The sequence below is a fragment of the Leptonotus elevatus genome, chromosome 14 (assembly GCF_054856555.1).
Source record: "Leptonotus elevatus isolate MCC_2025b chromosome 14, RoL_Lele_1.0, whole genome shotgun sequence".
NCBI classification, from domain to species: domain Eukaryota; kingdom Metazoa; phylum Chordata; class Actinopteri; order Syngnathiformes; family Syngnathidae; genus Leptonotus; species Leptonotus elevatus.
In genome coordinates, this window is record NC_141252.1 from 943444 (window position 1) to 967887 (window position 24444).

Genomic DNA, 24444 nt, shown 5'->3' on the forward strand with positions numbered 1-24444 from the left:
TTTGGACGTATATTACAATCGGAAATATTTAACTAAACATAGTACTGTTAGACAGAAAGACCAGGTAGATTAGATAGATAACAAAAAGGATAGACAGATAGTGAACATTTCAAAGAGACTTCAAGCTGTTTTATGGCACTTCCAGCTGAAGTTTGTCAAATTATACATAAAATATGAATGACACATGAATTAAAAGAACTACACGTTGCGTTTTTCCAAAACACACGATTAATGCTTCATGCTAACATGTATAGGAAAATAACATCGGCATGCTAATAGTTACCCTATAGGTTCTGGGTTTCACGCTTTGATCATTGGAAAGTTGAACACAAACAGTTCAAACAACACATACAGACACATAATATTATCCCCTATAAATATTAGACACTTAGTAGAAGAAGGCTATTGTTCTTTGTTCATTTTTACATGACCGTACAGTATTATAAAGTACTGCCTCCCAGTGGCCAAGAGTGGCACACCAGAAGTTAAAGTGCAAGCAACACTCGCACCCCCACCCCTGCGCCCCCCAATCGCGAGCTCCCGCTCAACGCGCAACCGAGGGGCACAAAGGCGGAAGCGCAAATACTGGGACGCGACACACACACGTCACAAACGGAGACAAATTTGATGGGGGAAAACCCGGAAGTCGGAAGTCCCGCCTCCTCCGTGGCATATAGTCCATAAACTTTAAGTAGCTTCCAAAGGATGTCGCTTTCATATGTAAGTGTATATTCAGGTTGCCCTGACATAATAAATGTACAACAATGTAAAATTGAGTTAGATTGAGTGCTAAAATTGACCATTAATTAACTTCATTAGAAGGATAGTTGGATTGGTTTGTAACAATAAACTTCTCTATATAACCAAAAGAAGCAGCTACCTGATGGCGCAGTTGTTTTAATGAGGAAAAGGATTATTTCAGACTGTCCTTGAAAGCAACATTGAACGAGCTGGATTGATTGGTAAAAACATTTAACAGTAAAACAATAATTATTACCAATTACATAAATAACAATATTAATAACAAAAAAAAAATTGTTTTTTTTTTTACATGCGCGTTGTTGTTGCCGCTGAATCAGAACACCGTAATATAGTATTCTACCTCCCTCTGGTGGTCATAAGGTGTATTACATTATCTTTGTTTTTCTTCTGCTACCTTTCAGAATCATTTCCATCAATTCACATCATGCACATCCGAAAATTGCATTGAAATAGGCTCCACTAAGATGAATTGTTCTCACTTTAACGAAAATATACGCAAGAACTACTACAGTATTCTCGAAGGATCTCTCTGACTCTTATCAGGAAGAATCTCGCCTGCACGCGTCAAGCATGTTAAAAGCATGCAGAAGCCGCACACTCTCATTGGTCCATATTGCCGTCACTATTGTGAGCATATTGAGCTGAGAGCAGGCGGGGCCAGCGCGGAGGCTGAGGCGAAGGTGGGGGATGTTGCAGCACAAGCGACGATTCTGGACATCATCGTAGAAAAAGCAGACGTTCAGCTGGATTATTTATATATATATTTTTTTTGCTATATTGTGGAACAATCTCTTGGATCTCGCCATCCGATCGGCCGCGACCTGCGGAGTCCGGGTGTCGTGATGCTGAGGCGGCGTGACGTTCCGCGGAGGTGGGGGAGAGGAGGGCCGAGCGCCAGCTGATGTTATAATGCGGGGAACGAGGCCCGCTGGACGGATTAAAGAGGAACAAAGCACCGCTCCAGGCGACGTCTTGCACACTGGCAGGTCAGCATATATTTTTGAATTCATATTCATTTTTGGAATATGAAAATGGACTGTACTCTTTCCCCATCTTTAGTCAGTGGGGGTGTGGGTGGGGGTTCGAGGCCTTCATTTTGTTGTAGAAGGTTGTGGTAACATCATTCTCTATGCTAGGCCTCTCTTAAGGGGGCATGTTACAGTCTATTTTTGGATATATATATATATATTTATATTTTTTTAGCCAAAACCTTCCTCCATGAATTTGCTGTGGTGTTTCATTCAGACATAAGTAGTGCTTTGCCGCCAAAGGCAATTACAAACCTTTTGGGTGTGTCAAACCCTAGCCTCTTGCAAATCTCCCTTCTAAAAGATCATTCCCCAAAATGTATATTTGATGTCGTAATTTGATTCGTTTGCATAACACCGCACCTAATTTGGTTTATCTCCGCGACTTGGAAGCTAGGCCAGGTCTAAATCTGCCACTTTCAAGCGACGGCTCAGGCCACAGTGAGCTCTAGCTGTTTGTTAGGAGATGGGTTCCGCCAAAGCAATAATTTTATATTAGACATGGTGTGTAAGGACAATAATAATGAACAGGTGAGTTTTACGGCGAATAACGGGGGATATGTCACCCCCATAACAAAAAGAAAGAAAAAAAAGACAATTTGAGAATGCTGAATCATGAATCGGGTGGGTTCACTCTAGTCAGAAACACTACAGCGTCAATCGTCAAAGCCAAAAAGCTGCAGAGCTGCAGTGTTGTCGGATGCACAGATGCTCTTCGTGTACACCGCATGCACCATATGCACGGATACCCTTCGTTAATTGGCAGGGAAATCGACGGATTTGGTAATGAAGTGCTGCTTCCACCAGTGAAAATACAATCCATATTTGAACTGTCAATATGGTGCTTTTTTAATTTTTTAATTTTTTAAATCTTGACACTAGTGGAAGCCGCTTGTGTCGTTAACGCTTTAAGTCTTTTCCCTGTCATCGTGGCAAAGAAAGTCGTAATTGGCATTGGCCCCGCAATAGAGGGGGAGCATGCAGGGCTCAATTGCCTATGAGAGAGGCATCCCCTCAAAACAGGCTAATTTCAGTTACTCGATCTTTGGGGTATTTTGATCAAAGCACGTCCTATACTCTAAAAACAATTGGGTTAAAGGACCCAAATTGGGTCCAAAAAGGGACTGGCCAAACTTTTTGAGTTATTCTTTGTACAAAAATCCACAGAATTTGGTTGTTTTGGGGTTATTTAACACAAAATCACAATTTGGGCAATTTTTGACCCAACTATTTGTACACTGGATCATAAATGGACCGACCCACTACTTGGGTCAGTTTGCCCCAATTTTTGGGGCTGTTATGTATAAACAAACCCCCCAAAATTGGGTCGTTTTATGTAAAACCACCCCAAAAATTTGGTCAAATTAACCTAAGTAGTGGAAGTGTCTGTCTGGTCCCGAATTGGGTTATTGGACAGAACGATATTTAGAGTCATTTTGAGGCTTGCTTCTGGGTTATTTAATTAACCCAAATTTTTGGTTTAAATGATAAATTAAAAAAAACATTTCCCCCTTTTTAAAAAATCCAATTTGGGTTATTTTTGACTGTTCTTAGACTATTAGTCTAGACATGGTACTGAGACACCTTGGTACTGTTTTAAAGCGGAGAGGGGGGACGGACAACATGTCTCGTTTCTGGTAGAGTGAACAATATTTTTTCAGAATTCACTTGGCCTAGTAAATCGGCCCAAAATAGAGCTTCTGTTACAGGATGGAGGCTTGTGTGTGATGTCACTTCCCCCGGAGGCAGAAAGTCGCATCTGCTGCAAAGACTCACATGTGCACGCACGCACGCACGCACGCACGCAACCCTCCCCCCGCTGACCACCTAATTGAACCCTCTTCCTGTTTTCCTTCATCGTAGCCAACCATGGTGGACCCCTCCGAGGCTGAGGAGCAGACCACCAAGTTCGTCGCCCCGCAAATGGGTGCCCCCGCCGTGCAGGTCCCCGGAGACCAACGCTTGCCAGACCAGGCGGACGGCGCCATCGCCGAGGAGGAAGGCGACGCCGGCGACTTCCAGACGCCGCCCACCGGCAGCTCCGAGCCCAGCCCCTGCCACACCTCCTCTCCGGCGGTCCCGTCACCGCCGCCTCCTCCAGAACCCGACGGCGACCTGTCACCCAAGCTGCACCTGGATCTGTACAACTTCGACTCGCCGGTGGCCGAGGGCAGCCGTTACGTGTTGACCAGCCCGCGCTCGCTGGAGGCTTGCGCCCGCTGCGGCGTCAAACCCGTGGAGCTGCTGTCCCGGCCGCTCTCCGACTTTGCCCGCGAGGCGCCCGGCCGCTCCATGCGGGTGGCCACGGGTATGTTCGAGGTCTACGAGCGGGATCGTCACGCCAAGTTGCGCCACTGCAGGGAAGAACGGGAGCGGATCGTCAGGGAGGAGAAGCGGCGGGTGATGCAAGCGGCGGTTAACAGTTGCGCGTCGGCGACGGAGCAGCACAAAGTCACCTCCCAGCCTCCTGCGCAAGAGACCTCCAGCTCAGCTACCGATTCGGTTCCAGCTTCCAAACCAAGAGCATCTTTGCAATCTAAACCATCCAAAGTCGGGTCCACAGGTTCCAAGCGGTCCTTTGGTAAAACCCAGCGGCCAGCATCAGGAGGTCCTCCGCCGGTAGTCCCGAGGACTTGTGGGGGCAAACTCTCCAGCACGTTCCCCAGACCCGCACCCAAAACTCCGGTCTTCCTCAGAGCCAAATCCACCTTGACGCCATCGGTGTCGAAACCGTCCAACGGTTTGTTTTCGCAGCACAATGGACACTCTCACCCCAAGGTGCGAGCAAGAAGCCACTCCTTGGAGTCCCTGCAGAGGAAGGCTGAGCCCGTCTGCTCCTCGGCATCCAACACCACCACATGCACCTCCTCAGAGTCCGGAGCCTCGTCATACAGCTTGGACGGGCCGCGGGACCACTGGGCCAAAGTGCTGAGCCCCCGCGCTCGGACCCTGGCCGCGTTCAACTCCCTGATGGGCCGCAGCCTCAGCCTGGGTGACCTGAGCCACTCGCCGCAAACCACGCAGAAGGTGGAGCGCATCATGAGGGAGGTGAAGCGTCGGGGCCTGAACGCCGTGTCGGAGCGCGACCGCAAGATCGCGGCGCTGATGCTGGCCCGGTACCAGGAGGAGGACATCATGAGCCAGACCCGCTACGTGGCCCACCTGCAGTGGGACAGCGAGCGGCGGATGGAGGAGCTGCGGCGGGAGCAGGACGAGCGCGACAAGCAGCGGGCGGTGCAGCACGGGCAGAAGCTGTGGCAGACGCAGGTGTCGTCGCGGCAACGGCGGCTCAGCCGGGAGGAGCGCCGGTCGGCCGCCGCCAAGATGCGGCAAGCCGAGGAGAGCGAGAAGCAGTGGCGCGATCTGGCGGAGCGGCAGGAGCGCCACCGCCTGCAGAGGCTGCAGCAGGCGGCGCGCGAGGAGAAGCACAAAAAGTCTCTGCAGGAGCAGAACCTCAAGGCGCTGGAGGAGGAACGGGCGGCCATGTTGGAGCAGGAGCGCCTGCTGCTGAAAGAGAAGCTCACCATGGCCGAGCTCAAGCGGCAGGAGAAGGAGCACCAGGCCCAGGAGGAGCGGCGAGGCCTGAACAAGGCCGAGCGGCGCCGCCACGCCGCCCTCATCCAGGAGATCACCCGGCGCGAGCTGGAGGAGTACGAGGAAGCCAAGCGGGCGGCGCAGGAGAAGCTCAACCGCTCGCTGGAGAACTACGAGCACATCGTGGAGCGACGAGGCCAGGAGCTGCGGGAGAAGGCCAAGCGCGAGGAGGAACAGATCCAGCGAGCCCGCCGGGCCGCCGAGAACCGGGAGCGGCAGCAGCAGAGGCAGCTGGAGGCCCGCGCCCGCGAGGCCGACAAGCGGGCCCGGCAGGCGGCGCTGGTGGCCGAGGAGCGCGCCAAGGAGAGGGCGCAGCGCGCCGTGCAGAGCCGGCGGGAGAAGGAGCGGCTGCAGCGACTTAACCGGCAACGCGTGGAGGAGGAGGAGCAGCAGCGGCGGCGCGAGCTGCTGCAGTCCATCGAGCGCAAGCTGGAGAAGAGCGAGCAGATCTTCAAGGAGAAACGCGCCGTTCTGGAGAGCGCGCGCTCGGTGGCGCGCGCCTCCTTCCACGTGCGGGACAAAGTGCGCGAGGAGACCAATGTGCGTACTTTTGACAAAATGGCGTTGGAGGCTCAGCTCAAAGCCGGCCTGGATGACAAATAGGACCACTTGAAAGCTTTAACTCCCCCCTTGTCCCTAAAAAAGACAACAACCTTTTTGTTTACTTACATATCATCAGAAACTGCATCCATCCCTCTTTTGTGCCTCCATGACGACGGACCAGGCTCTTAAAAAAAACTCCCTCCGGCAGCGGCGCAGCATTAAAGGACAGCCCATAAAAAAAAAGGAGGAATTCATCTGGAAAATAACGCTCCGGCCCAGATGACGAATCACCGGACGTCCTCATTCACGCTCCGTTGGCCGTGCACAAGCGAAGGGCTTCAGGTAAGCACTTCGACCAGGAAGTCCTCACAAGCTCTTCGAGAGCGCATCGACTGAACTGTACGCTAGCTGACGCCTGATGCTAATTAGCTCGTGCTTAATTTAGCTTACCTATTAGCTTAGTCAACCCCCTAAAAAAAATATTCTTTCCAATAATACACGCCCCCATTCTGATGATTACTGTATTGCGTTTATGGAATCTGAATTAAGCAGCAAAATCCACCCGTTTTTATCCATTTTAGGAGGCGGCCATTTTGCCACTGATGTCAACTGAAAATGACAGTTGCTCAGGCTCAGTTAACAACCAATCATGGCTCGGCTTGAGAAGGTCACATGACCAAACTCAGACAACAGGTGAGCCGTGATTGGTCGTGAGCAACTGGGATGTCATTTTCAGTTGACGGCAAGTGGCAAAATGGCCGCCTCCTAAAATGGATTAAAAAAAAGGTGGATTTTGGTGCTAAATTCATATTCTATGAACGCAATAGTAATCAGAATTGCCGTGTTTACAACTGTGACATTTATATGTTGTGTATCGTTAAAACAAAAAAAACAAAAAACTCTTTTCACAAGCCTTCACACAAAAAATATGGAAAGTTTAATTGTTTTTGTGGTAATAGTTACTTAACACAACATGAAAAGATTGTAAGGTGGAAAAAGTATGCCATCGCCATTGTTGGTTAAAAGCGGTCCAATAAGAAAGATACAATTAGTTTTTTTCTTTTTTCAAGAAGGATTTCCTGATACATTAGCTAACCTCAAAGTTGTTGTTTTTTTAAATCCGTTAAATGTAAGCCGTACATCTGTTCAGTGTTTGTTTATCCCATAGAACGAAGACATTGTTGACAGTTAGCGGATATTAGCATTAGCTGCTAACAGTGTTCCCCCGTGTCATTTCAGGTCCAAGAGATGACGAACCAAGTCGTTCCGAGGAAAAGAAGAACTCCCATTAAACTGCACACGCAAATGAAACTTGTTTACTTTTTTTTGGGTGTGCAAGGTTCAACTTTATTTCCATAAAAGTTTTTTCTAAACCCCCCCCCCCCTCAACAACCGTCCTCCATTCCTGTGTACACATGTTCAAGTGTGGCTACAATTCAAAACAAAACCGGTTGTGGCAAGAAAACAATCAAAATCAGAATAAAACAATCTTTTTTTCTTTGATGATGGATTGGCCTCATGTCAATAACAACCGCCATTTTGGACCCTAAACATCCTCTCTCTACCCCCCAAGCATATCAGACGCCGTAGTGTTGTATTGTTCTTAGCTCTAGCATTTTTTTTGAGTTACTATGGTGACATAAAGCCTCAAATTAAGGGTTCAATATCACCACACAAAAAAATGCTAAGCTGTTTTCCGAACCCACTCGCTGGGTAGCTGTGAATTTTGAACAGTTGGGTATAACTCTCCAAGGGTCCTCGCACCCCAAAGTTCTACAACAACAGACTATCTACTAGAACACTCCGCTACAATGTAACCTTAATGCTAACGTCGGCCATGTTTGTCGTTTACGTTCCGAGCTCACGCGCCGTGTTTTCCCTGACGTCTTAACCAACGTGGTCGCGTCTACCTCCGCCCGGCGTCAGTCTTGGTCAAAGCTGGTGGCGGCGTCCTTGCGCGCTATGATCTTGTAGACGCTCTCCCGGAAGCTGCTGTCGGAGGTGAGGCGGCGCGCCGTCTCCCTCAGCTCCTCCATGCTGCTGCCCACGCCGCCGTCCAGGCTCGCCGTGGCAAATGACTTGGAGTGTTTCACTGGGGAAAAGGGAGCAGCGTGGTCACGTCGGCGCACCTTCGGTGTACCACGTTTATATATTTGAGGGGGACCAAATTTAACAGCTGACACGCCTCCACCATATTAAACGTCCAACACGTATTCAGCGTACCATATGACCGGCACAAGTCCACCAAATTTAACAGCCGGCGCACCTCCAATGTGCCCAATTTTACATCCGACGCACCTCCAGTGTACCATCTGGCATCTCCAGAGTACGATATTTACATATTTAACTCATTTGCTCCCAAAAACGTATATAAATACGCTCTATTTTAAATATGACCATGGTCCTGAAAACGTATTTATATGTTTGTTTTTTTATGCTAGAGCACACAGAAGGCTTTGATGCAGCCTCTGAACTGAAAAGAATGCTTGAAGCAATGGTAGTTATTACAAAAACGGCCAGCAGGTGGCAGCAGAGTATAAGAGATCAACCAGGGCCATGTTGTAAAAAGCCTCCCCCCCCCCCCCCAGTGCTTTAAACAGATTTGTGAATAATGATGCCATTTAGCTATAATCTAATGCTAATTGCTGCAAAACGGAAACATAAAAATATAAAAAATATATACTTTTTTTCCTGATGAAAGAAGAGACTAATTTTTCTTTTGGTAGGTTCCATGTTTTTATAGCAATAGAACACAATATTCTGTGGGCCTTGCAAAATCAGTCAGAATCCAGTAAAACAGCCAGGAGCAAAGGGAGTTGCTTCAGTGAAAATAGCTGAGAGTGAATGAGTTGATGTCTGACGCACATTTGACTCGCTGAAAGTAGCATATTTACATTTATCACGTCTGAAGCACCTCCGGGGTATCGAACGCACCATATTTAATGGCTGACGCATCTCTCGTTTGCCAAATTTAGCAATTGACACACTATTGGTGTACTTTATTTACATATTTATTTAACGTCCACCACAGTTCCAGTGTACTATATTTATCAGGCCGCACACGATAACACTGTATTGACATATTGGCTCCTCCAATGCACCAAATTTAACGACCGACGCACCTCAGCCGATGCACCTTGAATGTACCAAATCCAATCCAATGAATCATAATTACATCATATTTACAGCGCGATATTTCCAATGTATCATATTTACGGCGGTACACTTCCGATGTATCAATGATTTACAAAATATTTTTATTTGCCCCGCGCACCTTCAATCTTTCACTGCAGTTGTGATTTAGCACGGGTGTGTTGCGCACAACATCATTGATCAACATGCAGCGGATATCGCGTGCGACTTACGCCAGTGTCGTCTCGAGGCTCTCCTCTGCACGCGGCAGCTCTTGATCCTGCGCGCCGCCGCCTTGTGGAGGTAGACGGCGTTCTTCATGATGGCCGGCAGCTTGGCTTCGATCTCGGCGGCGCAGATGCACTCCTCGAAGAAGCCTGACCGACACGGCGCCAATGTCAAGGCGGCGTTCAAATCGGCGCGACGTCGGCGTACGTTCGCCGGCTCAACTCACGCCGCAGCTGAGTGACGTCGCCCCTCATCCTCTGGTCCCGCTCGCTGGTGCGATCCAGAGAGTCCAGGCCTTTCTCCAGGTCTTGCAGAGCCTCCTCGGCCTGCTTCAGCCTCTTCTCCAGCTCCATGCGAGACTCCATCTCCGCCTGACGGCGAGGAGATTTTTTACAGACCGTAGCGTTTAAAATCTGCAAAAAGATGAACGCCGCACGCCGCGCGTGCGGCGTTACCTGCAGCTCGACTTCCGTCTGCTGCTTGTCGGCGGTGAGCTGAGAGAGCGACTGCTGCAGCGTATTGGACTGCGATGAGTAAAACTCTCGCTCCTGCTGCAGGACTTCAGCCCGCTGTTGGTTCTCACGCAGCCTGAAACGACAATAACAACAAAATATGGAGTTCGGATTGTGAGATTAAAACCCACAAAGATGACATGACAGTTTTAGTCAAATCTGACGCACCTCCGGCGAATCAAATTTGATGTGCGACGCACTTCTAATAACATATTTAACCTCCAATATATCAAAAATTATGTAATATTTATGACCAAGGGGGTGCAACAGCTACGTTGAAAAAGTAACTTAGTTACTTTACTGATTACTTGATTTTAAAAGTAATCAGTGAAGCAACTTTTTAAAAATGACTAGTTACCCAAAAAAGTGAACATTTTTGAGTAATGCGTTACCGGCGTCACTGTTCACATCATATTTATTTATGATTGATGCACATTCAGCGTATCATATTGACCAGCCAGAGCACCTCCAATTTATCTAATTGTAAGTCTGATGAGTTAAAAGCCAGCTTGGACTGCATGAAAGGGGCTAGCATTGAACAGAAGCCTGGACTTCTGCTTCCACCTACTGGCCGATCTACAAAACTGCACAACACGTAACAACCAAAACAAAAAGACACGATTAGGGCTTCCCAGTCGATAAAAAACCTGGCTGGAAGCTGACACTCGATGCTTGCACTTCAGTAGCGATCAATGCACATTTTTCCACCAGCATTAGCATTAGCATTAGCAGCTTGTGTTGTCGATTTTGAGGTGTGGGCGAACGTTTCAGTTTAAGGACAACATTTGAATTTTTAGGACAGACATATGAGCTAGATCAATCATGAAGTAAAAAATAAATAAAGTTACAATTAATTACAATACTTTGTTACTTATACTAAATGTAATTACCAGTATAATTAATTTACCATTTATGTATTTTTATAAATAACTCACTAGACTTTATTTGGTAGTTGGAATTTTGGAGTTATGTTCTCAGTACTTTTTAGAATAAAAAAATTAATAAAATCGATTTACTTTATATATCTATAAACAGTCAAATCTGATAATTTTGCAGTGGCCTTTTCATTTTCCCTCCCAATATGTAAAACATTTTCATTATTTATTTTATTGTTTATAATAAATCAATTTACCCAATTGAAATCGTTGAGATAAATAAATCATAATTTTTTTTGAAAACACGGCTAAATGAATGCAATGCTTTGTTTCGACATCATAACTCATGCTGACTTAAAATTGATCAGTTATGAACCAATTATTTAATACTTAAATGTAGAATTATTTGATAATTATTATTTACAAAAAAAATCAATAAAAAAATATTACTGTATAAAAACAAAATAACACTGAATGAACTCTTACTTCTCGTCCGCCTGCTCTTTCTCCTTCAGCAGCAGCTTCATCTGCTCCTCGATGTGGTGCAGATCTTGCAGGAGGTCCAGATTTCCCAGCTCCTTCCTGCTCTCCACCACCACCTCCTCCTCCTCCTCCTCCTCCTCCTCCCCATCATCCACCTTCTCCTCATCCTCCTCCTCCTCCTCCTCCTCCTTGGCCTCCAGCAGCTTCAGAGTTCTCCGCTTCTCCTGGGAGAGTTGCTGCCAAAACACTCGAGAGGTTCGGAACCTTTTGCCACCGTTCTCATTGATCCTGAACGTCAATGACGTCACGGCGGCATTGTTGGGTAACGCGTTATGTCGGCGCTGTCGATAAAGTTGCAAACCTACCTCGATGGACTTCTGCAGCATGACGGTTAGGCCGCTCAGCTCCTCCTTCTCACTCTCCACACCTCGCAGCGATTGAGTCGTGCCGTCCAGGTCTCTGTCAGAACCGAAAGCAAATGGACGTTTTTTTTTTTCCATGCAAGTAGAATTAATAGCGAACAATAGAAAAACACTTGGACGTTATCGGGGCTTAATCAGACTGCGGTAATTACAGTTAATGAAAAAAGTATTTTCGTGAATAAAATTTTTAAAAAGAAAATATATATATATTTTTTTAACTGCTTAAAAAAAAACTACAGGTATATCTTACGTTTATATAACAACAAATCTGCTTCACTTTAAAGCTGCCAATATTACATCCTTACAATTTAATTTGCTCCTGCTCGGCTTTGAGCTCCATCACTACTTCCTCGTACTTCATCTTTTCCTCTTCCAGAACCTGATTGAGACGCTCCAGCTCCTGCAAGTAAATAAATAAAATAAGCATGGCTGCATGGAAGGAAGAGCGGTTGAGAACAAAGAAGGCTTACTTCTCTCTGTGCTCGCTGCAGGGTGAGCTCCTCCGTCTCTTCCATCAGCTTATCTGCAAGAGGCACACACTGGGTCGCCACATGCTTCGAAAAGACTTACACGCACAAATTACCCAAGTACTCCTGCTTCTCCTTGGCCAGTTGAAGCCCCTGAGCCTCCAGACTTTCGATCATGGCCTCCCCCAGCTGAGCGTTCTTCCATGTGCTGTGGACAAAAAACACCAAAAATAACAAAATCATGTACCTTACTTTACACCTTGAGGTCTTGCTCGCATGTAGAGTATCGATTCAAAGTTAAACATTGCGTGCTCAAATATGGCATTTTGTAAAAGGTACTCAAAAAAGAAGTCAGTAATTATCTGTAAATAGAGAAACGATTTTCATACTCATTTCATAATTCTACATCAATATCAGCTAATATTAGGCTGGGAAGCCAGAAGATTTTCTATAAACAATCCCCAATGAACGCTAGCATAGCAACTGTTACAATGCTAGAGTTCATGACCCCAAAACACTGACCTCTGATTGGTCTATTAATATTTGTTTGAATAGCGGGTCAGATATATTAATTATTCCTCCGCAAAGAAGGACTAATATTACGGTCTCCATGTATGTCTATATTATACTGCCCCCAGGTGGCCACAAAAAGGAGCAGCACAACGTCCATTGAATTGATGGAAAAAATGCCGCAAAAACTGTAGAATTCTTCACATAAAGTACGTTATAAAAAAATAAAAAAGTTAGGGAAGATTTCCTTTCATTTCAATGGGGAAAGCTAATTTGAGAAATGAACGTTTTGAGTTCACAAGAGTGGTCACAGAGCAAAATAAACTTGCATATCAAGGCACAATTGTATATATTAATTAAGGTAAAGGGGTTTCTTACACTTTGCCCGACTCCTGCAGCATCTCCATCCAGTGCAGCTGCTCCTCCTCAGACTCAGCAGCCACCACGATGGTACCCTGCTGGCCACAACAATGTTGCACATCATTTAGAAGGAAATCTTACAACATTTTTTCATTACCATCAGTCATTTTCCATTGCGATAGTCAGAAGCCGCTTGGCAGGTTTGCAATAGTTTAAAATTTTTCATTAGATATTTTTTGCTTTGACTTTTGTTTTTTAAATTCATTTAGTTTTAATTAGTTTTTGTAGTTTATTTCTTAATTTTATTTTATTTTTTAAGTAAGTTTCATTTTAGTTTAGGTTTTAATCTTAATACATTTTTTATTTTTATATAGAATAGAATAAGTGCAACAGTCGAAAATTATATCTACCTTGATAGTGGTAAGAGTCCAACTGTTTTATCTTCAACTGTTTTTAGTTTTAGTTTTTTAATAATATGGTAACTAGAAATTTGTATATTCAGAATTTAATTTCCTTGAAAAAAAAATCAAATTCTATAGTTAAGATGTTATGTTTTTCCACCTTTACTAAGAAAATAATTCTAAAAAAAAAATTAAAAAAGGAAGGAAAAAGAAAACATTTTGCACCCCCAACTCTCCGCTTGGACTATAAATAGTATAATTCGTCCATAAAGTTGTTTTAAGCACACCCACGGCATTTCTTGTAATCCTTAATAACGTTAACTAAAGCGAAAAATAGAAATCAACTTACAAAGAATAACTTTAAACATGCTTTTTTATTCTGTCAGAAAAGTTTTGAAGTGCATCAATTTGCCTGAAATAAAAAAATTAATGAGCGCCACTGCCACCTACTGTAGTGGATGTGCAATTACACTTACAAAAGGAGGGGGAAAAAACATTCCCCAGGCTACGTGCCCTACGCTCCACTATTTGAAGAACTGCTTGAAAGAAATCTGACTTTATCCATAAAAAAAAAAAAAAAAACCTCCAGCCATATATAGTCCTTCAAATACAAAATACAAAAAATTGGAATGATGCGTTCAATGCATCATGGATTTTGCAATTTCCCTGCTATTTAGAATCAGCCCTTGGCAAATCGTTGACACAAGACTATGACGTAGTCAAAGTGCTCACCGAGAAGTCTTCCAGGCCGATGACGAGGCCAAAGGGCATGCCCATGTCCTCTGTGGGCGTCACCACGCATCCTCCCAGAGGAATCACTCCCTGAAACAACACAAACGCACACCGCGAGTGAACACGTCTCCCAGGAGGAGGCCTCGGGGCGACGGAAGTTGACCTTTGGGTGGATGTTGAAGATCCTGCTGCTCTCAAAGCTCCTTTTCTCACTCTCAGCATAGTACAGCAAAAAGCTGTCTTTGATCACGAAGAATCTTTGCGAGACAGAAAGTAACTGTCACTCAAGCAGGAAGTAAAAAAATAAAGAAAGAAGTATTTTTTAAAGGCCATAACCATAAATAGATTGAAACCAAATTATTTGTTTTATTTCATGCTCACAAATGTTTGCCTTTGAATCACACTGTTGTAACCCTTTTTCACTCAACTAAATTTAATTGGCGGTCGCTCTTACAGTACATGACCTTTGACCTTGTGCCGGCCGGTCTGCATAACACAAATCGACAAAAAAAAAAATAATACAAGCTGTGACCTTCACCACCCGCACAAACGATCGCAGAGCGTGTTGCAAATTGATTGAGCTGTGACGCCTTAACGGTTACGTCACCAGGATGCCGAGTTTACGTCGTCAACACTCTTGCAATAGCCGCAATTAAGACATAAACTCGGCTATTTGCTGTAAGAACATTGCTCAAACTCTTCAATAATGGACACCAAAGTCATCACAAACCCTAAGGAGAGCAGTTTCTAGTATTTTCAAGTACAAGAATAAGCAACAGTCGTAGAAGCTTCTGACCTGCGGGACCACTTCGCCGAGGGCCGTCCGAAGGGTCTCTTCCAAAGGATGCCATGCAGCTGCACCTTGGCGCTGATGTCCAACGCTTCCGAGTCCGACTGCTCCATGGACGACCAGGGCGAGAACGCCGAGCTTCTGGACGAGGACGGGAACATCCCGCTCGGCTAGAGAGGAGGAGGAGGAGGAGGAGGAGGCGCTGGAAACTGAATCAGATTCGTGAATCCATTTGAAAGAGAAAATAGTCGATAACAATTAACCCGCTGCGCACGAGCATGCTAACAAATCCTCAATAAATCAGTGAGGCAGAAGGATGCAGATGCCAATATGCTCATCAGCTAGAGGCAGGGAGGGAAGAAGGATTGGGGGCGGAAGGGGGAGGGGAGGGGGGGGGGGGTTTGGAGGCTGTGAGCGTGGACGCTGGAAAGTCAATTGCGCTCCAGCCAGTAAAAGCTGCGCTTCAGATTACTGCACGGGAGCAGTTTTAAGAGCAGCATTATGGCGGCGCTGAGGCTAAACACATGCACTGTCAGATTAATGCTCACAACGTAGATGAGAACATGGCAAAAACATGTCCGAACGTGGGTCAGAGGAGGTCAAAACAGCGTGGGTCAGAAAACGTGTCCTTTTGTACCAAAACATGGGGCAGAACTACAAACGTGTTAGAACATAAAGTAAACATGGGGCCAGAACTCGTCAGACCGCGGATACTAATGTGTTAAGAATATATGGTAACATGCAAATCTGGCGGGTAAAATCAAACCTGAGCCAGAAAAGGGGTTATAATATATGATAACACGGATCAGAATGTGGCATATGATATCAGAACATGGGCCAGAACATGTCAGACCAAGGATATTAACGGTATATACTATACGAAAACATGGGTTAGAACATGATACAATGTTACAGAACATATCCTAACATAGGGGCAAGAACACAGTGGAACATAGGTCAGAATGTTTCATATTGAGGACAGAACAGAACATGTCAACGGATGTAAAGGTGTTAGAAATGTATAATATATGAAAACATACGCCAGAACATAAAAGAAGACGGGTCAGAGCATGTGTCAAAACAAAGATTAACATGCTAGAATGTCTGAAAACATGGATCAGAACCTATTTGGACATGTGGCAGACCTTGAATATTAACAGGTTGAAATATGGGCCAGAACCGATTGAAGCATTTGTCAGACAGGGGTCATAAACGTTTGTTAGAATATTTGAAAACATGGGTCGGAACCAGGGTTATAATTGTTAGCGTAATTGTTCTGGATTTTTCATTATAGTTTTTTATGTTTTAACCTTTGCACTTTAAACTCAGTTGTAATGAGCTTTTAGAGGTTTGTTCATTTTTATGATTTTTTTTTTTTATTAGTTCTATTTAAAAAGGTCAGTAACTAATGCATAATAAAGCAAACTGCAGATCTAAAACGATAGAGATTGACCTTTCTTCTTCAGTAGATACAGCAATACAAAAGTAAACACATTTAAAATTAACCCCCTCTTAACTCTTGTGTGATAATTGACAGATAAAAAGCAATGTTGAAACATGTGAGCACGTCGGAGAGTCGTAATGTGGGTCAGAAAATGCAAAATCACGGTTCAGAATTCAGTGATTCCCAATTTCACTTGATTCTATTCTGAAAATGATCACAAATGTATCTTTTGTTGATCGAAAAGAAATATAGCGAAAGCCAGTGTGATTGACCGCTCTTCCATTAGATGGCGTAAGGTACACCTCACCAGCAACTCTGGTTAGAATCCGGGTCACTGCACCAAATGAAAAGTTGTGTTGGTGCAAGATTTTGTTGCATGTAACTCAGCTGTCGTGGCACGATGAAGGTTGGGAAACACGGGTCAGGGGAACATGTGAACATACTGCATGTCAGAACCATGACAGATAATGTTGACAGCTCAGCGTGAACAATATTAAGGGATTTTCTCCCGTTTGCTTCGGTCATCACTTGGCAAAGGATATATACGCCTCGTCACTGTTGGGAGGAAAAATTTGTCCAAATTTGGTCAATTTCATATTTGTTCACAGAGGTCTTTTTGTTTTCATACAAATTACTCACTAATCTCAACTCGGCTGAAAGTGACAACACAAATCCTCCTCCTCGTGGATTTATCCATCCCGACCCGGTCGCACTCCACTAAAGCTGCTTTACCCTAACATGTGCTCCCTTCTGAAAGCTTTTCTCGACACCTTGTTCGTGACGATAAGAGGTTGATGGACACGACGGACGAGCCTTTGAAATGAAGTGAGGAGGGACACTTTTGTTGCGCCAGTTTAAAAAAAGAAGACATTTAATTTAGTCATAAAACATGTCGCTTTACAACCCATTTTGCACCATCAAACATGAGGCAGACTCACTGTGGAATGACAAAAAATATATGTACACAACACCGCCTTAAATGTTTGTTAAATTCCTTAATCCCAATTGGGAAAATGTCACCATTTTATTTTACAGATTAAAGTGAATTCATCCAATTAAAGTCCAGAAATGGAGGCATGATATATTATACTTGCGTCTACGGAATATCCCTTTAATTTGCAAGGGGACCCAAAGAAATCTTGTTATATGTGAAATTCCCCCTTAAACAAAAATGTACACGTTTCCCGGAAACAGGAAGTAGCCGAGTTCCAGCTACTATGGCACTTGAACGTCACTTTAAATCTGCGTCTAAGAGCTCTGTACAGTAAAAAAAAAACAAAAAAAAAAACGCCGCGACCACAACAGTTCCACGTTTACAAGTCTTTAGTTTTCACCGTCGTCCTAATGGTGATGGCCGACCGACAGCAGCAGCGGGATGAGGCAGCCCAGCACCAGGGCGCCCACCTCTACCTTACTCAGACCCTTACCGCCGTTGCCGCCCGGCGCCCCGTGGCTGTGGCCCGCCACGCCGCCCACCTCGGGCAGCACGTGCACGGTCGCCACGTACAGGAAGGTGCCGGCAGAGAAGAGCATGGCCACGCCGGTGGCGTTGATGTCGGACAGCGCCTCCTTGCTGCTCTGTGGACGATGAAAAGAGAGACTGTCATTTTTTTTTTATTTTTATTTTAATTATTGCGTTATCAGGCGAGGTCATACTGAAAAAATTGTTGAATAAAAACAGGAAACGACCAATCATGGCTCAGTTTGCTGACCAAACCCAGAAAACAAGTGAGCCATGATTGGTCGTTACCCATTTCCTTAGCACGGGTGATGTCATCATCAGTCGACAGCGAGTGGGGAAAAAAGGTTTTTTAATGGGAAGTCAACGCCCCCCAATTATTATTTTTTTGAATAATATGTTCTATGCAACCCCACTAGTCTAAATATGGCATTTTGGTTAATATTGCATTAGGAATATGAGTTAAGCAGCAAAATCCAGCCGTTTTTATCCATCTTAGGGGGCGGCCATTTTGCCATTTGTTGTCGATTGAAGATGACATCAACGTTGCTCAGGTATCAACCAATCAAAGAACAGCTTCAGAAAACAGGTGAGCTCTGATTGGTTGTTGCCTGAGCCCTGAGCAACTGTGATGTCATCCTCAGTCGACAGCAAGTGGCAAAATGGCCGCCCCCTGAGATGGATAAAAACGGCTGGATTTTGCTTCGTAACTCATATTCCAAAAACGTAATATTAATCAGAATGTCATGTTTAGACTAGTGAGGTCACATATAACATATTATTGTCAAAATTGTTTATTACGGTTGACTTCCACTTTAAAGGTATTACTTGTACATGAAAATTAATGAAGTTATCAACTTAGTATATATAGCTAAACGAGTCAAGTATGAGGCTGACCCAAAGAGCCGCCACCTCACAACGTCATGCTGGTTGTACCTGGCTGAGTCCGAGGAAGGTGAGCATGGCCAAGACGGGCGCCGCCAGGGCGAAGACCAGCAGGTGCTTGCGGATCCGATTCCTCTCCAGCCCGGCGTGCATGAGGAAGGACACCAGGCCAAACGCGGCGGGGGCCTGTAGAAAAGATTCGGTCTCATGTTTACACCAAAACGGCATCCAAACGAGGGCTGAACCATTTTCAAAAAGTATCCAATTGCGTTCTTTCCCCTTAATATAGTGATCACAATTTAATACACAATTATTTTTTTTCAAGGTCCGCTTCCCATATATTTTTTAAATAAATTCATCTGTATTATAATACCTTGTTCATTTTACATAAATGTTGGTCTTATAGGTTGGTTTTACACAAAAATAAAGAAAAATGGACAATGAATCAATTTGTAAGACAGTTTATCTACCTCAAAACAAAAACTACCAACCGACCGAAATTGCATTCCACTACATTGTAACATCGACTTGAATTAGATCAACTGTTCGGCCCTCGTCCCGATTTGGCTAATGCGCAGTTTACCTTGTGTAGCATGATAGCGACAAAGACGATGAGCTGGACGCTGGTTTGAGATGTGGAGGCGGCAGCTCCCAGGGCCACGCCGTCAGCTGGAAGCCACAAACCGGCATGATTAGCGGCCCAAAAAACAGATGCACTCGCTGCCCACAAAATAAGCTATGCCTCAATATTAAAATGGGATAAAATATCAATAAATAAATCGTTAAAAACGCATTAAAAGTTACAGCTCTAAAATTACTTATATATATAATATATATATATATATATATATATATATATATATATATATATATATATATTTGTATTTGGGTAAATAAAAATAGCATTTTCCCCCCATTGAACAAAATTTATTTTACTTTTAAACTAAATATGAAATACTTGGTACAGAATAAATGTGTACCATGTTAAGTTTCAATAAATAAGTTAATAAGCTATTTTTTATAACCTAGGCTACTCAGGCTGTCCTTGGGGCTAACTAGTACACGCTGACACAATTTTTTATTTTTTTTTGAAACAACAATGCACATTACTTAGAGTAAAAGGCATCCATGTTTGCAGCACCCTCCCCCCCAAAAAGTTAGTTGGAGGCAATTAACTTCAGAGGAGACTGAAGCCGCCAATCATACTGTGCCCTGCTTGGAAGTCCCCTCAAAAAGAAAAGTGCTCATTACAGGTGACAGCCAGTATTGGCAGATTTAAACACTGAAGTTTGCTCACCCATCGGCTAGTTAATACTTGGAAGGTGAAGACACACAAGTTGACTTACCAGCAGCATGAACCACTAGACCGAGGGTGGTGGTAATTTTGGAGGAGGCCACTCTGGCTGATTCGGTATCTGTTTCACACACACAAAAACGTAAGACAACAACAAAAACAACAAATTGCGTGCGAATGCTTGAAAAACTGAAAGTAACCTGAAATGCACTCATCAAATTATTTGTGTTATTCAATTTGTCGTTGCGGCCCTACATCGCACATCGACAAAAACAAATCCTTGGCCTCCATTTTTTGCATCTCACCCTCAGCGCTGTGCATGTGCGCCGAGCCGATCTGGTCAACCAGCAGCATGAAGACGAAACCCAGCACCAGCGAAACGCCGATGCAGGCGTGCAGCTGCTCGTGGCCGTGCTCGTGGTGGCCGTCCGCGCCGAGCACCGCCCCTAGCACCGCCTCTGCCGCCGCCGCCGCCGCCTCGCCCTTGGCCTCCGACGCCTCTGCGACAACGCCCACCTGGCTGGGGCTGTGGTGCCCGCCCCCTGCGCAGAAATGCGTGCTTCACATGTTTGACATCAATAGGGCAATGGGGGACGCTTTTGAAAAGTGTTTCTTCTCATGTCAGGTAACGACCTCGTTATCATAAAACCAATATTTGCGTTTGACAAATGTTACTCAACTTGATTTACTTTGGGGGGGAAAAACAACTACAACTATAACAAAGTAATACAGATGGAAGATTCGACCCCATGCATAGTAAATACAGATAACATCAGGCAATGAGAATATGGACGATGCTCTCGTCATTTCTTCAAACAGGTTTTCAACCCCCACCCCCCGAGGCAGTCAATACATTCAGGTTGACTCAATGCACTTCATGTCTACAAACTGTGCTTAAAATTGCAAAATTAATAAAACACGTGACAAATACCAAACTAATATACTCTATATAAAAACAATGTTTAAAATTAAGTTAAAAAAAAAACTGATATTGAATTGGTAAATTTGTAATTAATATTTTTGTAGCCCAAAAAATAAACCTCCAATATACGTTTTTCACAAAAAACTGGCTTGCCCCCGCCAACCGCAAAAAAAAAGGGAAACAATTTTTAAAAAAATATTGAGGTGAATCTGCGGGTGCCAAACACAGGTCTTATTTCAAATACATATTTATGTTAATATATAAAAAATAAAAATAAAAATAAAAAAGCTATGGCGTAAAATACAAAAATAAAAAGTTAAAATAAATAAAATGTTTTTTATTTTAATAAAATCATATAAAAAGTATGGCAATTTCAAAAAATCATTATTAAAACTACTTGTTTTATTTGAATACTGGTCAGCGTTCTCCAAGGTACAACAACAGAAAGGATTTTTTCAGAGCTCAAATATTGTAAAGTTCTGAAGGGAACTGCAACTGTTTCTTTTATCTTTAATGTTCGCTTTACTATCAACACCCCCCCCCCCTCCACAAAAAAACAAAAACGAGAGTGGCTCATAAGACAAGATGTGACTCAAAAATACACTTGGATGCGTCGCTGCGGTTTAAGACACCTCCTCCCACTAGCAAACCTCTTCTCAATGGAGGTCTAACTGTGTCTATACAATTTTTTTTTGTTAAAAGTTACCTTCCAGGATCTCCTCGTAAAGAGCGTGAACGCCTTCGGGAATGATGACAGCGAGGGCCGTGCCGCACAGGAGTCCCGCTCCCAACACTGTGACTAGCTTCAGCTTCTCCTGATTGGATACATTACAAGAAAAATTAGAAAAATAAATGATGGCAGTGCATCCACCTGTTGCCACACATACAACAGAAAAATGGCTTAGTATTAGGGCTGAATGATTTTGAAAAATAATGTAATTGCAGTTTTTTCTATTTTTAAAAGCACAAGTCATTAAATTGTCAATCAGATTAGGGCTGTAACTTATTATTTTTAATCACTTAATCAGTTGATTCTTTTCTCAATTAATCGAATAAGACATGTTTATTAAAAAACACATCATTTCCAATTGACAGTACAGAAAATGTGCAAGCAATTATATTTGGCCTGTAACATATCAGAAAATAGGCAAAAATATTGATCATTGCTTTCAAAAGTAAAAGCAAACATTTTATTGTGGTTCAACAAAAAGATAATCAGTCCGATGTCAGCAAATATTTACTGTTGAGAAGCTGAAATTCCGAGCAGTTGTGCAATCTTAAATTTAAAAGGTCGCTACACAATTTGATTATCAAAAATAATTAGTGATTAATTTCAGAATCGATTTGCTGTTGATTACTTGTTGCTGCTTAAATCAGACTAATTTACAACAATATCTGTGGCTTCATCACTTCAACTTTTCATGTTTCATGAAACGACGTGTAAACATGTGGGACTGCTTTAATGCAATGAACTTAGCTAGACATTATATAAACAAATTAACAGAAAAATTAAGCAAACCAACTGAAGTAAATTAAGCTGTTTTTTGCCAAAATTGCAGCCCTTGCATTTCATTTCACTACACTGCGTCAACTTAAATTCCATTAAATCTTTAGCTCTATCTTGCAGTTCTTGTTTTAACCGCGCTGATGCTTTTACATGTTCAGTAAATTATGACTGAAAGAATGTCGGCGTGGCCCTTAAGGCAAAAGTTTGAACACACCTGTAGTAGAAGCTTACCTCTGAGAAGTTGACTGCTAAGGGAATGGTCCCTGCCACATAGCAGCCCACAAGCATGGCAAGAGACAGCAAGCTGATGGAGCTGAAGTCATCCATGGCTGCACTAAATCGAATCTCCCCAAGATAAATGAAAACTTCTGGAGGCAAACGACACTCCCAGAACGCTAACCTTCGGTCTTCACTAACGAGTTTAGCAAGCAGCCCGCAAAACGACGACGTGTAATTTAATTGATGGCCTCCTCCTCGCTACGCTAACTAGCTTCGGGATGCTATTGTCCGGCCCGCGGTGGCGTTTCACTGTCGAGGCGACTCGACGTGTCGACGTCCAAGTAGGCCACGCCGGGCTTCATGTCCTGCACATGAGACCCGTCCCAAATTTTATAAAATTATTACGTGTTTCGCCCACCGGAGACGTGTCTAAGGGGAGCAAACAAACATGCTAATTAGCTCGGCCTCTCTGAGTGCAGTGGGACATTACTTCCGGGTCACGTGATGTTTTATTGCCACGTCACTCCTGCAGGTGGCAGCCGGCTGTGGCAATGAAGCTAAATTGTTGTGTACTGTGATGATTGTTTGCTTAAGGTTTGCCTTTTGATTTTAATTTGTTAAATAAAGCAAAAACAAAAAAAACGTGGCAAGGAAGCTGAACTTTTTGGTTTTGATGAGGGAAAAAAAACGAAAGTACTATGTGATATGTTTGATTAATCTGCTGCGTTAAGATTCTCCCGATTAGTTTGGATGCAGTTAGCTGTAATTTATCAGACAACATACTTACGTATACTTCAGAATTCATTCCGCTGCTAGTTACATAATAAAAAAAAAAAGCCGTTCCAGGAGCAGCCATGCAAGCCAAGCCATAACATTACCTTCGCAGATGAGCTTGTGTGCTTTTCTTTCTTCATACTTTGGCCTTTCCAAAAGTTTGGCAGAGGTTCATCTTGTTCTCATCAGTTCATAAAAGTTTGTTCTAAAACTTATGTGGCTCATCTCATATTCAGATCCGTACGTAGGTGCTGTAAATGTTTAGATTATACTACACAACAGTGTAGTATAATCTAAGTAACTGCGAGAGCGGGAAACATTTGAGATTTTGAGATACTGTTCCGTGACGCTGTTCACAGCATTCAAGACGCATGTAAACTGAGCTACAGCGTATCTGCAGGTCGCCCATCAGTCAATGTCATGGCGGTAATCGGATGAGGTATTTCCCAGCATGCTTTGCTGTAGTTAAAATTATTACCTTAGGTTGTTATCAATGCCTCTTGATTAGTGTGATTGTATATACACATGGTGTATTAACTTAAAATGGTGTTTATTGTGTTAATTAAACTGGTGATGGCGAATAACACAGTGGACACTCGCATCATAGTGCGACTTAGATAAAAAGGATGATGTCGCTTCTGTCGAAACGAAATCCATTTAGATAGAAACATTAAGTTGACAGACTTGATTTACTTTAGTGGGCCACATAAAATGATTAGGCAGGCCTGACCTGGCCCCCGGACCTTGAGTTTACCACCCGTGATCCAAGGCAAGTCCTCCCTTCTATTTTTCATGTTTTTCAATTTAATCAGCTGCAATGGAGTGTGTCACACAAGCCAATGCAATCCTGTTAACTAATCTCAGATCAGATTTTTTTTTAAATCATTATAAAACCACGTTTATTCTTGGCCAGTGAGCATAACCACCTCGACTTGCAATCGTTAACCGTCTCACCTACTGTTTTGTTCCCATGTGTTTTACATTTATGGCCCAAAAGTGTTTTTAGCATAATTACCAATTGATTATTGCACTAGCATAGTTTAGCGATACACTACGGCACGGCCCGACTTTTTGGGATGACAAAAATTTGGATTACGACAG

The 24444-nt window shown here is 43.7% G+C and overlaps 3 protein-coding genes across 5 annotated transcripts; 1 reads left to right on the forward strand and 2 right to left on the reverse strand.

Annotated features, from left to right (window-relative positions):
• Nucleotides 1–699: 699 nt before the first annotated feature.
• On the forward strand, nt 700–7430 carry ccdc177 (coiled-coil domain containing 177). Its single transcript, XM_086094436.1, has 4 exons — nt 700–720; nt 1306–1748; nt 3654–6269; nt 7167–7430. The coding sequence occupies exon 3, from the start codon at nt 3660–3662 to the stop codon at nt 5985–5987; it is 2328 nt and encodes a 775-aa protein (XP_085950562.1). The 5' UTR covers nt 700–720; nt 1306–1748; nt 3654–3659; the 3' UTR covers nt 5988–6269; nt 7167–7430.
• plekhd1 (pleckstrin homology and coiled-coil domain containing D1) lies at nt 6842–15195 on the reverse strand. Of its 3 annotated transcripts, none has more exons than XM_086094438.1 (13): nt 14846–15192; nt 14213–14306; nt 14050–14139; nt 12935–13011; nt 12163–12254; nt 12050–12102; nt 11885–11979; nt 11523–11616; nt 11161–11393; nt 9743–9875; nt 9514–9658; nt 9293–9436; nt 6842–8019 (listed from the first exon to the last, which is right to left on the reverse strand). In XM_086094438.1, the coding sequence occupies exons 1-13, from the start codon at nt 14998–15000 to the stop codon at nt 7850–7852; spliced, it is 1575 nt and encodes a 524-aa protein (XP_085950564.1). In that variant the 5' UTR covers nt 15001–15192; the 3' UTR covers nt 6842–7849. The 3 variants fall into 3 exon arrangements, with proteins under 3 accessions (XP_085950564.1, XP_085950565.1, XP_085950563.1); XM_086094439.1 differs by having other exon boundaries at nt 12935–13014; nt 14846–15025; XM_086094437.1 differs by having other exon boundaries at nt 11161–11616; nt 14846–15195.
• A 2357-nt stretch (nt 15196–17552) lies between these two features.
• Nucleotides 17553–23066, reverse strand: slc39a9 (solute carrier family 39 member 9). Its single transcript, XM_086094440.1, has 7 exons — nt 22582–23066; nt 21550–21658; nt 20227–20463; nt 19974–20042; nt 19211–19296; nt 18679–18813; nt 17553–17861 (listed from the first exon to the last, which is right to left on the reverse strand). The coding sequence occupies exons 1-7, from the start codon at nt 22675–22677 to the stop codon at nt 17625–17627; spliced, it is 969 nt and encodes a 322-aa protein (XP_085950566.1). The 5' UTR covers nt 22678–23066; the 3' UTR covers nt 17553–17624.
• Between the last annotated feature and the right edge of the window lie 1378 nt (nt 23067–24444).

Coding starts and splice junctions, on each gene's coding strand:
- slc39a9 (XM_086094440.1), bottom strand. CDS start 22,677: ATGGATGACTTCAGCTCCATCAGCTTGCTGTCTCTTGCCATGCTTGTG. Junction 20,043..20,226: donor GCACATGCACAGCGCTGAGG/GTGAGATGCAAA, acceptor TGTGTGAAACAG/ATACCGAATCAGCCAGAGTG. Junction 19,297..19,973: donor TCTAGTGGTTCATGCTGCTG/GTAAGTCAACTT, acceptor TGTGGCTTCCAG/CTGACGGCGTGGCCCTGGGA.
- plekhd1 (XM_086094437.1), bottom strand. CDS start 15,000: ATGTTCCCGTCCTCGTCCAGAAGCTCGGCGTTCTCGCCCTGGTCGTCC. Junction 12,255..12,934: donor CTGCAGGAGTCGGGCAAAGT/GTAAGAAACCCC, acceptor TTTTGTCCACAG/CACATGGAAGAACGCTCAGC. Junction 9,437..9,513: donor CGACGTCACTCAGCTGCGGC/GTGAGTTGAGCC, acceptor CGTGTCGGTCAG/GCTTCTTCGAGGAGTGCATC.
- ccdc177 (XM_086094436.1), top strand. CDS start 3,660: ATGGTGGACCCCTCCGAGGCTGAGGAGCAGACCACCAAGTTCGTCGCC.